This window comes from Aethalodelphis obliquidens, unplaced genomic scaffold (assembly GCF_003676395.1).
Source record: "Aethalodelphis obliquidens isolate GAN/ISIS:26980383/991018 unplaced genomic scaffold, ASM367639v1 scaffold14, whole genome shotgun sequence".
In the NCBI taxonomy this organism is placed as follows: Eukaryota; Metazoa; Chordata; class Mammalia; order Artiodactyla; family Delphinidae; genus Aethalodelphis; species Aethalodelphis obliquidens.
In genome coordinates, this window is record NW_020837958.1 from 38,809,592 (window position 1) to 38,826,672 (window position 17,081).

The 17,081-nt window shown below is 39.2% G+C and overlaps 1 protein-coding gene and 1 pseudogene across 1 annotated transcript; both read right to left on the reverse strand.

Annotated features, from left to right (window-relative positions):
* Positions 1-5,596: 5,596 nt before the first annotated feature.
* LOC113624663 (olfactory receptor 52B4-like) lies at positions 5,597-10,753 on the reverse strand. The gene is given in 3 exon segments (XM_027114556.1): positions 5,597-6,186; positions 6,189-6,569; positions 10,741-10,753. Coding segments are annotated over 3 exon segments (984 nt in total).
* A 2,949-nt stretch (positions 10,754-13,702) lies between these two features.
* Positions 13,703-16,725, reverse strand: LOC113625092 (RNA polymerase II subunit A C-terminal domain phosphatase SSU72 pseudogene; annotated as a pseudogene).
* Positions 16,726-17,081: the final 356 nt, after the last annotated feature.

Below are 17,081 nucleotides of genomic sequence, written 5' to 3' on the forward strand. Positions count from 1 at the left end.
ATGAGGTATCACTTCACACCAGTCAGAATGGCCATCATTAAAATGTTTAAAAATAAATGCTGGAGAGGGTGGGCAGGAAAGGGAACCCTCCTACACTGTGGTTGGGAATGTAAATTGGTGCAGCAACTATGGAAAACTGTATGGAGGTTCCTCAAAAAACTAAAAATAGAGTTGCCACATGATCTAGCAATTCCATTCCTGGGCCTATATTTGGAGGAAACTCTAATTTGAAAAGATACATGCACCCCCAATGTTCATTGTAGCTCTATTTACAATAGCCAGACATGGAAGCAACCTAAATGTCCATTGACAGAAGAATGGATTAGGAGGATGTGGTACTTATATGCAATGGAATATTACTCAACCATAAAAAGAACAAAATAATGACATTTGCAGCAACATGGATGGACCCAGAGATTATCATACTAAGTGAAGTAAGTCAGAAAGAGAGACAAATAGCATATGATACCACTTATATGTGGAATCTAAAATATAACAAAAATTAACTCATTTATAAAACAGAAACAGTCTCACAGCCATAGAAAACAAGCTTATGGTTACCAAAGGGGAAAGGGGGTGGAGGAGGGATAAATTAGGAGTTTAGGATTAGCAGATACAAACTACTATATAGAAAATAGATAAACAACATATATATATATGTACAGCACAGGGAACTACATTCAATATCTTCTAATACTTTTGATGAGAAAGAAAAGGAAAAGATTATATGTATGTGTGTGTGTGTGTGTGTGTATATATATATATATATATATACACACACACATATATATATCTGAATCACTATGCTGTACACCAGAAACTAACACAATATTGTAATTCCACTATACATCAGTTTTTTAAAATAATAATTTAAAAATAAAATAGATAAACAACAAAGTCCTACTTTATACCACAGGGAAATATATTCAATATCCTGTAATAAACCATAATGGAAATTAATATGAAAAAGAATATATATACATATACACTTATAACTGAGTTATTTTGCTATGCACTGGAAACTTGCACATTGTAAATCAATAAAATAAATAAATAAAACTTCAATGAAACAAAAAAGAATGAACATAATCATAATGACAGCAAATATATATATAAAACCTCTAAGTCTATAGATGCCTTTCCAAGTACTTTATGTATAATATCCCATGTAATCCTCACTCAAATTCTCTGTTGATTAAATAATCTTTCATTTTTAAGTTTAAAAACTAAAATATAGAAATTGATGTAAACAACATTCAAATCGTAGCTTAAGAATTTTCAAACATTAAACAATGAAAAAGACAAAGTATATTTCACAAATATAGCTATTAATGTTTGTCTTTTTTTTAACTAATGGAGTATTACTTTGCCATTAAAGAGAATGAAATAATGCCATTTGCAGGAACATGGATGGACCTAGAGATTATCATACTAAGTGAAGCAAGTCAGACAAAGAGAAATGTTGTATGATACACTTATATGTGGAATCTAAAAAGAAATGATACAGATGAATTTATTTACAAAACAGACTCACAGATTTAGAGAACAAACATGGTTACTGGGGGGAAGGGTGGGGGAAGGGATAGTTAGGGAGTTTGTGATTGACATGTACACATTGCTATATTTAAAATGGATAACCAACAAGGACCTACTGTATAGCACATGGAACTCTGCTCAATGTTATGTGGCAGCTTGGATGGGAGGGGAGTTTCTGGGAGAATGGATACATGTATATGTATGACTGAGTCGCTTTGCTGTGCACCTGAAATTATCAGAACTTTGTTAATCAGCTATACTCCAATATAAAATAAAAAGTTTTTAAAAATACTGCACAAATAGTTAAACTAAATATAATAGAGAAAATATAATTATTGGTTTTTTTAAAGAAAATGAAAATAGAAAAGAAAAACATAGAGCTTTCAAGAGTTAAATGAGCAAAGACAGGAAGAGCCAGATCATTTACAAGTTAAAGGACCCAAGAGAACAGACTTTAAAAATAAAACAGAAATTGGTTTGTCCCTACCTCTTCCATTGATCTTGGCAGAGTTTCAGTTTCCTCAGTATCATGCTTATTGCATGGAGCTGCAATTTGCTAATCACTTAACAAATGATAGCTATCTTTAACTCACAAGAAGAAATAAAACTATCCAACAAATATTCAAACTCAGTAGTAATCAAAAAACTGTTAGCAAAAAACCCAAATTCAGCTAACTTGCAGGATACAAATCAATACACAAAAATCAGTTCTGTATCTATACACTAATAACAAACAATCCAAAAGAGAAATTAACACACAATTCCATTTACAATTACATAAAATGAATAAACTACCTAGGAATAAATTTAACCAAAGAGATGAAAGACCTGTACCCTAAAAACTATAAGACATTGGTGGAAGAAATTGAAGAAGACACAAACAAATGGAAAATTATTTTGTGGTCATGGATTGGAAAAACTCATGTTGTTGAAAGAACCATACTACCCAAAGCAATCTACAAATACAATGCAACCCCTATAAAAATTCCAATGGCATTTTTCAGAGATATAGAAAAACAATACTAAAATTTGTATGGAGCTACAAAACCCCCAAATAACCAAACCAATCTTGAGAAAGAGCAAGCTAGAGGCATCATGCTTCCTGAGTTCACACTAATTCACAAAGCCATGGTAATCAAACATGGTATTGGCATAAACACAGACACATAGATCAATGGAACAGAAAAGAGAGCCAAGTAATCAACCTATCCATATAAAGTTAATTGACTTACAACAAAGAAGACAAGCATATACAATAGGGAAAGGACAGTCTCTTCAACAAATGGTCTTGGAAAAACTCAACAGCCACATGCAAAAGAATGAAACTGGACCCCTCTCTTATACCATTCATAAAAATCAATTCAAAATGGATTAAAGACTTGAACAGAAGACCTGAAACTGTAAACCACCTAGAAGGAAACATAGGCAGTAAGCCATGTGACATTGGTCTTGGTGATAATTTCTTGAAACTGACACCAAAGGCAAAAGTAAAATAAACAAGTGAGATTACATCAAACTAAAAAGCCTCTGAACAGCAAAGGAAACCATCAACAAAATGGAAACACAACCTACCAACTGGGAAAAAAATATTTGCAAATCGTATGTCTGGTAATGAAATAAAATGTATATTTTAAGGCAGGACAAGAACATTTAAACATAAGATTCTTCGCTCTGTCTGTCTGGGCTTCCTCCTTCCCTCCCTAATGTGCAATGTGCATCTGCCTTACACATTAAACAGATCTCCTCAAAGGGAGAAATATTTCTCAATCACAAAGAGCAATGTGTTTCTTCCTTTCTTCTGAAGCTAACACTGTAACTTCTTAAAATATCAGCCTTTTTTCCAACTCTGTAGGGGGTCATGGTGACTTGCTGTTCACTTTGTACCTGCTTATCTGGACTATGTATCTTTGGTGAACTTTATGTAAAATGTCAGTATGTCATTTGATATATGATCCTTTATCTCAAAAATGTACTCTGCCTTCTACTTCTAAGAGACAGAACAGTTCTCAGAGATTCCGAGGGTGTGTCTCTCGGGTTATAATCCTCAATTTGGCTCGAAAAAAATTCTCTTTTTCTTCTCAATTTGATTGTTAATTGAATTTTTCAACAATGGTAAGGGCTTAATATCCAAAATATATGAAGAACTCATACAGCTCAATAGGAAAAACTGAAACAATCTGATTTTAAAATGAGCAGAGGATCTGAATAAACATTTTTCCAAAGAAGACATACAGATGGCCAACAGGTACATGAAAAGGAGGTCAGCATCATTAATCATCAGAGAAATACAAATAAAAACCACAAGGAGATGTCATCTCACACCTTTGCAGTGGATATTATCAAAAAGACAAGAAATAACAAGTGCCAGTGAGGATGTGAAGAAAAGGGAACCACCGTGCACTGTTGTGGGAATGTAAATTGTTGCAACCACTACAGAAAAGAGTATGGAGGTTCCTCAAAAAATTAAAAATAGCTACCATGTGATCCTCAAATTGCACTTCTGGGTATTTATCTGAAGGAAATGAAAATACTGACTCAAAAACCATCTGCACCCCCAGGTTTATTATTGCAGCATTATTTACCATAGCTAAGGCATGGCAACAACCTAAGTGTACATGGATGCATGGATAGATAAAGAAAATACAGCATATGTATCATGAAATATTATTCCAGATTAAAAAATAAATAAATCCTGCCATTTGTGATAACATAGATGGAACTTGATGGCATTATGTCAAGTGAAATAGGTTAGACAGAGAAAAAATAAATACTGTGTGATATCACTTGTATGTGAAATCTAAAGAAGTTGAGCTCAGAGAGATTGGTAATAGAAAGGTGGTTGCCAGAGTCTGGGGGTGGGGGAAAGGAGGAGATGTTGGTCAAAGGGTACAAACTACCAGTTAGAAGAGGACTAAGTTCTCAGGATAATAACAGCATGGTGATTAGAGTGAACAACACTGTGTCATACACTTGAAAGTCGATAACACTGTACATCTTAGATGTTCTCACCACAAAAAAAGGAAATGATAGTTTTGTTCGATGATGGAGGTGTTAACTAATGCTACTGTGGCAATCATGCTGTAAAAAACTAAGTGTGTAGGAACAACAAGATATACACCTTAAATTACACAATGTTGTATGGCAACTATATCTCAATAAACCTGGGAGAAAATATTTTCTACAAGTCAAGAGATGTTATCCCAAGACAAAGCATGGATATATTTGGAGTATGGCATGAATTAGGAAAGGTAAAGAGTTAATGAGCTGGCGGGTCAGTGGAAGAGCAGATTCCTTGGAAATTGATCTAGGAAGTACTGCATTAAAGGAGGCCAAAAAACAGTCCTTGACTGCCCAGCTGATGAGATCACTGAAGATCATGGTCTGATGTGAAGATTGAGGGACTTCCCATTCTTCAACATTCTCCTGGTACATAGCACCCATCAAATACCACGTTAGCATTTTCCCATTACACAAGGGATCAGCCTCAGTCTCCCAAAGGGTTTTGAAAATGTGATTCAAGCAATTCATTTACATTCCTGTACTCTGACATATATGTGATAGGATATAAATTATAGTATAATAAAAATACCTGAAACCCTAAGAATCACTGATTCTAAGAAAGTCGCTTAGCTATATAGAAAGACATAAAGGAATGCAGGTTTATATGTGATAGTTCAGGGATGTCACAAGATGTCTCAAAGGATGAGAAACTCAGTGACGAATAATTGAAAAAAATGTGAAACCAGAGCATTGTTCTCATTTCTTCTATTACCAAAGATCAGGTTAGTGATATGTAAGATGTAAGACTTTGGGAAGTCCTATTTCTAGCCACATACTCTGTGCAGGATGGAGCTTACTCAGTCAAACACGACATTGTTCACTGTACTGCTTTGATAGTAGAAACTGGAAGTTCAGTACCTACCTGGTGAACATTCTACAGAAACAATTCACTAAACTATTACCTAGTGTGTTAGTTTACCACTAGCATTTATATCCACCAGTTCCATAGTTCACATCATGGATAGCTAGAGATGTTGAAAACGCTGTTCCTCCTCCAAAGTTATTTCTGCATTGGAAAAAATATGTGAGCTACCTGCTCTCGAATTTGCTCGATCTTGATCCCATAAGTGATGGGATTCAGCATAGGTGGAGCCAGAATGCACACATTATCCAACAAGATGTGGATATGAGGTGGAATCTGGCTTCCAAACTGCTGAGTAATCGTTGTGATGATCGCAGGCCCATAAAAGAGGATGATGATGCAGACATGAGAGCCACACGTGTTGAGAGCCTTGTGACAAGCATCTTGGGAAGGCACGTGGAAGACAGCATGGAGAATAAGCGTGTAGGAAACGAAAATTAATAGGACATCTAAGACCACTGTTGACATTATAACAGAGAGTCCATACCAGATGTTTACTCATATGTCATTACAAGCATATTTGGCCAAGCCAATGTGTTCACAACAGGTGTCTGGAATTATATTACTTTGGCAGAAAGTCAGTCTTTTCAGAAGAAATATCATGGGGAAAATCATACAATAACTTCTCAGAAAGATGGTAACACCAATTTGCCCAATCAGTGTGTGTGTAAGAATAGTGGTGTATCTCAGTGGGTAGAAGCATATGGCAATGTAGCAGTCAAATGCCACACCAGCAAGGTCCCTGACTCAGACATGAAAGTGCTGTGTGTAATGAAGAACTGTGTGATGCAGCGATTCAAGGAGATGTTCCCAGCACAGAACCAGAAAATGGCCAAGGCCTGAGGTACTACGCATGTGGAGAGGACAAAGTCTGCCCCAGCCAGCACGCAGAGGAAGAGGTACATGGGTTCATGGAGGCTGTGTTTTGTCACAATAATGAATATGAGAAGGCTGTTCCCAGATAGGGCAATGACGTACAAAAAGAAGAAAGGGATGGAAATCCACATGTGCTGGTCCTCTAGGCCAGGGATGCCCAGTAAGTGGAAGACTGTGTGACTGACACCAGTGTGGTTTAAGGAAACATACCCATGGAGACCACCAGAGACATCACCTCATACTCACAGAGACGAAAAATCCAGATTTTCCTGGAATATTCTTTTGGCATATCTCACACTCTCCATCTTCTTTGAACATGCAAATAATAAGAAACATAAAAGGTCAATAGGGTATGTTCTCTGCTTCAATGAGTGACAGTCTAATTAAAAGATATGCATATCTCCAGATAATCAAACAAAACATATCATTGTATATATTTCTCCTACCAACAGAGGCTTATGAATATTCAAAGGAAATCATTATATGTACCTGTGAAGGCTGTAACAAGAGGTTTCTTGAATATAAACTTGAACTTCACCTTGTGGTGGATGGTTTATCAAAAAGAGAATGAAAAGAGAACAAAGTAATATGGAAAACATAGGTATTCAAATTGAAGTATACCATTTATGAACAGTGTTCATTCAGATCCAGGCAGCTATGCACAGGGAATACTGAAGAAAGCAGCGTGTGGAGTCATACAGGCAGATTTAGCCTAACTGATGGAAATGAGATTTAAAATCTCTCTGAATTCACCACATACAATTTGCACACTTGTGAAGGGATTCAGTAGACAAAGGTTAAGGAATAACACTGACAGGGCCTGAGTGCCTGAGGTGACACGCTGCTCATGCTCACATCTTAGGAACTACGTTTAGAAATGACTGAAATTGGAAAATAAGGCATTAGTGCTGGAAGAGGATGGGGATGACATTGGAAGATTTTTCTGCAGGCAGAAATATTGTCATTTGGTTCTTAGTGTACATTCATTCATTCATTAATCCCGATGCAGAAAAAAATGGGAAACTTCCAGGATCCTAGGGGCTTAAGTTTGAGAGTGAAGCAAACTTTAAGCAGGTGGTTTTAGAATATTGGAGATAAATGTTGATTCTTTCTGTTGATGGGTATCTCAGAATATCTATCTCAGTATAAGTTATGTCTTAGGCTCATTAATAGTTTATCTTCCATCCCAGGTTACCTCTCTTGGTGCCTCTGTTTCTTCTTTGAGCGGAGGAAAATCAGCTCCTATAACCATCCTCCCAGTGATGGAAGAAACTGTTCTACAATTACAGTTACTGGTCAAGAGAGCCTAGTCACTGGCCTTGATACAGTGAACTGTCTCTGGAGAGTATAGGGCTGCTCTGTGAGAAGGAAAAAGCCAGAAAGACACAATTCAACACAGAGAGGGGCTTGAGAAGGGAGGAGATGACAGAAGCTGAGGATGGGTGTGTGTTTGGAGAAAAAGAGTAAAAGGGAAGTGCTGTTTGTTTTTGGGCGGTTTTTTCACTGAAAAATGGAAGCCATGGAACTCAGGGGTATTTGCCTGTTTGGTCTCCTGATAGAGCGACTTTGGTGTAATACATGTTCATCCTAGAAATCCCCTTTCAAATGTCTCCTGTCTCATGTTTTCTTCTCACATCTGCCTAAGAGGGCCTGGAGGTCTCCTCTTTCCACACCCTACTTTAGGAACCCCAGCACAGATCCCAGACATTCTCAGGGCTCCTCTCATATTTGCTAAGACATATCTGCAGTCTAAGTCAGTATCTGCATCTTTTAATGCCCGGTCCACTTATTGGGCACCAGTTATTTTTTTGGATGATGACTCTTTATTACTAACTTTCAGGAACATCAGATAGACCATGTATTCTCACCTCCCTCCCCAGACCTCACCCTCCACTTCTGCTAGAACCAACCAGATTTGTGTCTCTGGTCACTATCATTCCACACATATTAACAGCCTCCAAGCGTCCTGTACCCTCTGGCCTGTCTGGGATATAACACCTGTCCAGCACTTACCTTCGTCCTTGAACCAACCCCATCTGCAGGTGTATAATTCATTTATCAGCCTTAGACTGAGTCTTCAGGAACAGCCGTTCAATTGGAGAGGAAATTTACCTTGTTGCAGGATTTGGGCTGTTTATCCTCTGTCATGAGAGCCCTTGAGGGAAAGCACTTACACCAGGGCTCCAGGGACAGAACTGTCTCCAAGAGCCTCACCTTCTTCCTAAATGGGCTGGGTCTCTAAGACCACTTCACATCTTCCTCACTTCCTCCCGCTCCTTTTCTCTCTTTTTCATCTTCAGATAATCTGACACATAAATCATCTACCATGTAAACCAGCCTTGCTTCAGGCCTATTGTAATACAACAGGAATATAAATACCTACAATTAATATGGACTCATGGTTTTTAAAGTTTTATTCTTCATGAAAACAATTAATGAAATTCACATGAGTTTCAAATTCCAGAGTCATGAATACTGATGTTTACCTCTGTTGTCTAAGGGTATAGAATTGTACAAGCTTAGCAGTTAGTAGGAGACGTGTGAGTCTGGATGCCTTAGATATGTCTCTATTTCATTTGCCTAACTAACTCCTTTAACTGCATTCAAGATTGTTCACTTTATCTTAATTTTCAGTTTGATCTGCAGAGGCCTACACATAGCTTTCTTTGTTTTTAAAGTCCTTGAAGTTCTCAGAGATTTTCGACTCTGTAAATCTATTGTTTTTACCACATTTGGATATACTCAGCAATTATTTCTTACAAAACATTTTTCTGTCCCCTTCTCTCATTTCATTTCAACATCCCAACAACAACACATATGTTAGATCTTTTGACATTGTTCCATCAGTATTTGAAAGTCTCTTGATTTTTCTGTATTTTCTGTCTCTTCTCCAATTGGATAATTCTATTGAAAGATCTGATTGTCTATTTCCACAAGTAGGGTTACCTTGGTCAAGGGGTAAATGCATTTGTAGTTTTGTCCTATGTGGATAGATTCCCTTTGAGAGGCTACACTATCTTTCATTACTAACAGCAATGTATGAAAGTAACTTTTTCCTCACAGACTTGCCTGTAGACTATATTGTCAAGTCATTGAACATTTGTCAATCTGATAGTTTGTCGAGTGGGACTATCTGCACAAATGGATGGCAATAATTCTTCCCTCTGCTGTCCACACAAGACAACTCCTCCATCATGAGCTACAGTCTATTATCCACTCCCTTGCATCTGTGATGGCCTCATGACTTGCTTTGGCCAATGGAGTGAGGTGGAAGTATTATATCCTCTGCCCAGTGGATTTACAGTGAAGTGAAAGTAGGAACAACAGTCAGAAGGTGAATATATAATCAAGAAGCAACACCAGGGTAGATTGGACTTGGGAAGTGAGGGAACTGAAATAAAATAATTACAAATGAAGCTACTGACACACTTATATTGTGAGGTTATTGCTTCTTGGATTATAAAGTATTTCTGTCATTTTTGGACTTTTTAAAATTGTTATTGTAAACACACAAATACAGAAAACAAAACAAAACAAATGAATGGCCTAACAAATTCTTATAAGGCAAACATCACCCAGGTTAAGAAATAAAACTTGATCAGACACACCTGCAGCTGTGTCCATGTGCCCAGTCACAGTCACAAAGCCATCCTTGGCATATCTAACCTTTCTAGTTACATGTATATTCATATCTTACAGCAATTTGCATCTAAATGCTGCCATTTCATCTTCAACAACCTTCTAAATATTCCATTTGCCTCTGTGTCTTAACTGGAACCATGTCTGTCTACTCAAGAAACTGCTGTATTTCCATCAGCACATCTGAATCTTTATTTCCCATTCCTCATGGTTAGACAGAACGATATTACTGTTAGCTACAATTACAATTTACAAGCATAACTTCCCCTCCATTTAGCAAAACTACCAACACCAGTGGTGTTCAGACCACATGGCAACTGTTCTCCCACCATATTTAACTAACACCTGATCTAGCCCCATCCTCCCCACCCCATGATTTTTTTTAATGTAGCACCCAGAGGACCACAGAGAATTTAGCAGCTTTCTGGTCCAAATTCTGACTCAATTTTGGTGGATCTGAAGCTGGAAAGAACTTGCCACAATGAAGAGCATCCTAAGATACTGGGAAAAGGACTGTCCAATGATGAAGATCAGGATTCGGCATCCTGGGACTGCACTCACCACGAGTAAGACCTGAAGATAGCCAGCAGTTCGCAATCCTGGCTAAACACTGTGGGTAACATATACAGCTCCACGTAAATGATCTCTGGGTTCCAATCACCCCTTCTAATCTGTTTCCAACTCTCCGCACAAGGAAGCCCCCGGTGCTGCACGGGTTCAGCAGGAAACATGGGCCCAGGCAGCCTCCCAGGTGACCTTTAACTCACCTTCTGCTCTCATTCTTAGCAACTCCAGCAACCAAAAGTTTACCCACTCAATGCCCACAATGTTCAGGGTTTTGACGTCTTCCTCAACTGCATCTTTTTTTTTAAAGATTTTTGTGATGTGGACCATTTTTTTAAAAGTCTTTACTGAATTGGTTACAATCTTGCTTCTGTTTTATTTTTTGGCTTTTTTCCTGCAAGGCACGTGGGATCTTAGCTCCCTGACCAGGGATCGAACCCCCACCCCCTACCTTGGAAGGTGAAGTCCCAACCACTGGGCTACCTGGGAAGTCCCTCAACTGCATTTTTCTAACTCTACAAGAGACACCAACTTCTACAGTTCCATCAAGAACTCTACCACTAGATCAAAATTGAAACAGTAAATTCACGAACATTGAAGTTCTAACTTTCCAATCTCTTTTATATGTTTATGGCCTATAAGGACTCTTAGACAAACAATGTTCCACCATCTATTTAATCCAGTCCCATTCCTTTTCACTTATTCACATACACTTTATATTTTGTTTTTTTAAGTAAATGTATTATATTATTTTTAATTTTTATTGGACTATATAGTTGATTTACAATGTTGTATTAGTTTCTACTGTACAGCAAAGTGAATCAGTTATACATATATATATCCACTCTTTTTTAGATTCTTTTCCCATATAGCTCATTACAGAGTTGAAAAGAGTTCCTTGTGCTATACAGTAGGTCCTTATTAGTTATCTATTTTATATACACTTTATATTTTGTAATTCATCACTGTAATCACTACATTTTAGCACCTGCAACATTTTACAGATCTGTCATATTTTCATTGACTTGCCCAAAAAGATAGGAACTCAATTAGCAACATGTTAAATTTTCCTCAAAATGGATTTTCCAGCAAAAATAATATCAACTGGACAAAACATTTCTATCTTCAGAACACCCAAAACTACCTAAAAATCTACTTCAATTTGGTGTTCCCGTCACATGAAATGATAGCCTCAATGGATTATCCCCTCCTGGCACCTATCCTGACCCTCTACCAACCATCAGAGGAGAGACTGATCATAAAGGGTACTGAATCTACCAGGAAAGAAACCCTCACCGCCCTACCACCAGCACTGCCACATGAATGTACGTGCACCTGGTCACCTATGGTGAAAACCAGAAAATTGAGAGTGCTTCTAAATTCCTCCCTCTCTCTGCTCTTCAGCAAGTCCTGTAATTTCAACTCCAATATCTCTCTGGTCCCATATCTACTCCACCTCTCCAGAGCCACCACCCTACAACTGGGTCCACGTTTATCCTCAGGAATTACTGTACAAGCTAGTCCCAACAGGTCCAACCTTGCTCCAATGTGCCTACATTCTGTAAAGAAAGTCGACATCTACTTTGTGACATAGCAAGTAACCTAATTCAACCAACCCAACTACCTCTCCTTTATTTTCTCCTGCATGTCACACAGGACTTGGTGCCACTGCTGATTAGAACCAAGAGTGTTTTACTTCCCAATAGTAAGGATCCACTTTCAGAGGAGCACAAAACTCAAAACGATGAATGTTTTAAACATAAAGAAAATTCTCCTTAGGAAAGAATGCTTTTCTCCATGGAATTCAAATGGCTTGAACAATAAGAAGCCAAGGGGATCCGTTTGTAATATGCATCCCCTACCACAAATGAAAAGACACCTTATCTTTAAATTAGAGGTTTTATTTCATTTAATGAGCTATTTAATTAAACAGATCATACCAGGATTTTAGTAATAAATGCCACCCATTATCTACCCTGAGTTTCTAATACAGTTGGCATTAGCTATCTACCTTACGTTTGGTCGTGTATATATGTCCATGCCTCTCATTAGAGAAATGCAAATCAAAACTACAATGAGATATCATCTCACACCAGTCAGAATGGCCATCATCAAAAAATCTAGAAACAATAAATGCTGGAGAGGGTGTGGAGAAAAGGGAACCCTCTTGCACTGCTGGTGGGAATGTGAATTGGTACAGCCACTATGGAGAACAGTATGGAGGTTCCTTAAAAAACTACAAATAGAACTACCATATGACCCAGCATATACCCTGGGCATATACCCTGAGAAAACCATAATTCAAAAAGAGTCATGTACCAAAATGTTCATTGCAGCTCTATTTACAATAGCCCAGAGATGGAAACAACCTAAGTGTCCATCATCGGATGAATGGATAAAGAAGATGTGGCACATATATACAATGGAATATTACTCAGCCATAAAAAGAAACGAAATTGAGCTATTTGTAATGAGGTCAATAGACCTAGAGTCTGTCATACAGAGTGAGGTAAGTCAGAAAGAGAAAGACAAATACCGTATGCTAACACATATATATGGAATTTAAGGAAAAAAATGTCATGAAGGACCTAGGGGTAAGACAGGAATAAAGACACAGACCTACTGGAGAACAGACTTGAGGATATGGGGAGGGGGAAGGGTGAGCTGTGACAAAGCGAGAGAGAGGCATGGACATATATACACTACCAAACGTAAGGTAGATAGCTAGTGGGAAGCAGCCGCATAGCACAGGGAGATCAGCTTGGTGCTTTGTGACCACCTGGAGGGGTGGGATGGGGAGGGTGGGATGGAGGGAGATGCAAGAGGGAAGAGATATGGGAACATATGTATATGTATAACAGATTCACTTTGTTATAAAGCAGAAATTAACACACCATTGTAAAGCAATTATACCCCAATAAAGATGTTTAAAAAAAAAAAAGATGTGGCACATATATACAATGGAATATTACTCCGCCATAAAAAGAAACGAAATTGAGCTATTTGTAATGAGGTGGATAGACCTAGAGTCTGTCATACAGAGTGAAGTAAGTCAGAAAGAGAAAGACGAATACCGTATCCTAACACATATATATGGAATTTAAGAAAAAAAAATGTCATGAAGAACCTAGGGGTAAGACAGGAATAAAGACACAGACTTACTAGAGAACGGACTTGAGGATATGGGGAGGGGGAAGGGTGGGCTGTGACAAAGCGAGAGAGAGGCATGAATTCTTTCTTCTGAGTCAAGTACCCACACCATTGTCCCTCAAATTGGAAGGTTTTGGATGCCAACTAGCGGTCCATGTTCCATTTCCCATGAAATATATTCTCCTCCACTTCCTTCCCTGGGTTGAAAAAAAGGGTACTTGAAAAAAATTATAGAGACAGCCTTAGTGGACAGGGCTTTGAGGACACTTCTCACAGAAGATACCACTAGCCCAAAAGTCCAGGCACAAGTTCTTATCTGCAAAGGAGCTGAAATCAGCCAAGATCTTCAGCAGAAGCAGACTGTGTGAAGAAAGTTCCCTCCTGTTTTCTCCTTCTCTGCCTGGAGCAACTCAGCCAGACTGCCTTCCATGTCTTCCACCTGCTGGAGACCTTGGCAGAGCTCACAGATGATCAGAGATCCAAGGGTGGCTAATTCCAGGGTGTCCTCTATGTCCACATTGATCACGTGCACAGGCTGCCAGGTCTCCTGATCTCTGGCACACATAGCTGCCACAACCCTGTTATAGACTCTCTCCGCACAGGTGAAGATGACATCGAAGGGATCTCTGCACTCTTGAAATCTTTCTGGGTGAGGCTTGATTCTGTCACTTCTTTTCAAGATGTGTAAGACTCCATTCCCTTTGTAGTATTTTTGGTCTTTACAGGAAAGGTCTTTCTGCAACATATTACATGAAGTTGAAAAGTCATAAGCCACTGGTTCCTTGGGCGCCAGTCTTGGGAACCTCATGAGGGATCCCATTCCAAAAAACCTGACACTGAAACTTTTCTTCCTGAGGATGCTGTGGGCTTCCATGCTCCTGTTTATGTTACGCATACAGACCACAGCCACTCTGAGTGGAGAGGAGGGCATTATGGCGGCTCCTTGGGACTCCCAGCCAGACGAGTGGACTTCAGGGGCCGAGGGAACTCTGAAGCCAGGAGGTTGACCGGCTGGGTCCAGCTCTCCCAACCTGTGTTAGTGTCAAACAACGGAAACCGGGTTTACATGGAGTCACCTCCCCACAGTGGGAGGAGAATTCTTGATTGATGATTGGCTTAGCTCTTGAGTGATTGGGTTTGGATAGTGGGCTCTGACCAGAGAACCCAATCCAGTCATCAGAACCATCCGGTCATTAAATCACCTGAATGTCTAAATCTCCACAAGGGTATGCTTACCCCGTGGGTGTGTCTTGAAATCTCCACTTAGCCCTGTTGGTGCACCTGTGGATGGGGCTACGATTGATATTAGGCAAATTACCTAGAGTCCTCCAAAACTTGTCACCAGCCCCTCCAGTGACTTGAGAACATGCCTGTGAAAAACGTGTTTGAAACTTGCAAGCTCACACTTAAGTCAATTTTACATAAAATTACAAGGGTTGTTTCATATTCCTTTCATCAGCTGATATTCTAGAAGTGTAATTGTGTCAAATCTCAGGAGGATTCCTATAGTTTTGCCCATAAAGTAATAAAATGATTCACCAGTGTAAAAAGCGACTCCTTGAAAACATCCCTGCTGACAGTGTTTCAGGAGTTACAAGAACACTACACATCCTCCTATTGATTTTCTTGAATTCATGATGATTCTCCAGGGACTCAAGTGGCCTCCACCAGCTCTCCCATGTCTTCAAGTATGGCTCTGTCGGACCATTCTATACTGAAATAGTCATTTATAGTTCCATTCCTTTTGTTAGTTTGCACAGTTGACTGAGCAAAGGACATAGAGGTTGCCTGTGGGTCCTGGGAGCCTCACACGGGATCCGGCTCCAAAAGATTTGACACTGAACCCTTTCTTCATGAGGATGCTGTGGGCTTCCACGCTCCTGTTCATGTTACTCATACAGACCATAGCCACCCAGAGCGAGAAGGAGGGCATGGTGGTCGCCACTTGGGACTCCAGCCAGACGGCTGGAGATTGAGGGGACTCTGAAGCCAGGGAGAAGACTGCCTCCATCCAGCTCTTCCAACTAGTGTACTGTCAAAGAACAGAGACCAGGCTTATATGAAGTCACCACCCACCCTTGGTGCCTGGAGAACTCTTGATTGATTGATTGATTGATTGGGTTAACTCTTGATTGGCTGGGTTTGGATAGTGGGCTCTGACCAGAGAACTCAATCCAGTCATCAGAACAATCGGGTGATTAAATGAACTGAAAATCTAATTCTTTGCAAGGGTATGGTTACCCACTGGGAGCGTTTTGAAATCTCTAGTTAGCCCTGTTTGTTCACCTGTGTATGGGACTACTATTGATATTAGACAAAATACCTAGACTATTCCCAAGCTTGTCACCGACCACTCCAGTGACCTGTGAACACACATGTGGAAAATGTGTTTGAAATTTCCATGCTTACACTTAATTCAGTTATATGTAAAATTAAAAGTGTTTTGTGTATTTCTTTCATACAATTGATACTCTACAAATGTAACTGTGTTAAATCAGAGGAAGGCACATACAGTTTTGTCCATAAAATCATAAAATGATTCACCAGTGTAAAAAGTGACTTCTGGAAAACATCCCTGCTGATAGTGTTTCAGGAGTTACAAGAACACCACACATCCTCCTTTTGATTTTCTTAAATTCATGATAATTCTCGAAAGACTCCAGTGGCCTCCACCAGGTTTCTGATGTCTTTTACACTCAGTCTCATAGTGGAATCCCCAAACCAGAAGCATCAACATCAATTGGGAATGTGTTAATGCAAATTTTGACCCCAGATCACCCAATCAGTATCTCTGGGAGTGGAGCCCATAGATCTGTCTTTTTTAGAAACACTCATATGATTGTGTATTACACCAAGGCTTAAGAGCACCTGCCTCGAGGCAGAGGTTTCTGCAACTTGACTGGACCTTGGAAGTCCCTGGGAAGTTGTAAAAAGCACTGTTTCAAGAATAGAAGAGAGGGCTTCCCTGGTGGTGCAGTGGTTGAGAGTCCGCCTGCCGATGCAGGGGACATGGGTTCGTGCCCCAGTCTGGGAGGATCCCACATGCCGCGGAGCGGATGGGCCCGTGAGCCATGGCCGCTGAGCCTGCGCGTCCGGAGCCTGTGCTCCGCAACGGGAGAGACCACAGCAGTGAGAGGCCCGCTTACCGCAAAAAAAAAAAAAAAAAAAGAGACCTACTGTATAGCACAGGGAACTATTCTCATAATTTTGTAATAACCTATAAGGGAAAAGAATGTGAGGAAGAATATATATATGTATATATATGTGTGTATATATATGTATGTGTACATATATATACACATATATACACCTGAATCACTGTGCTCTACAACTGAAACTAACACAACATTGTAAATCAACTATACTTCAATTAAATATATATATATTAATATAA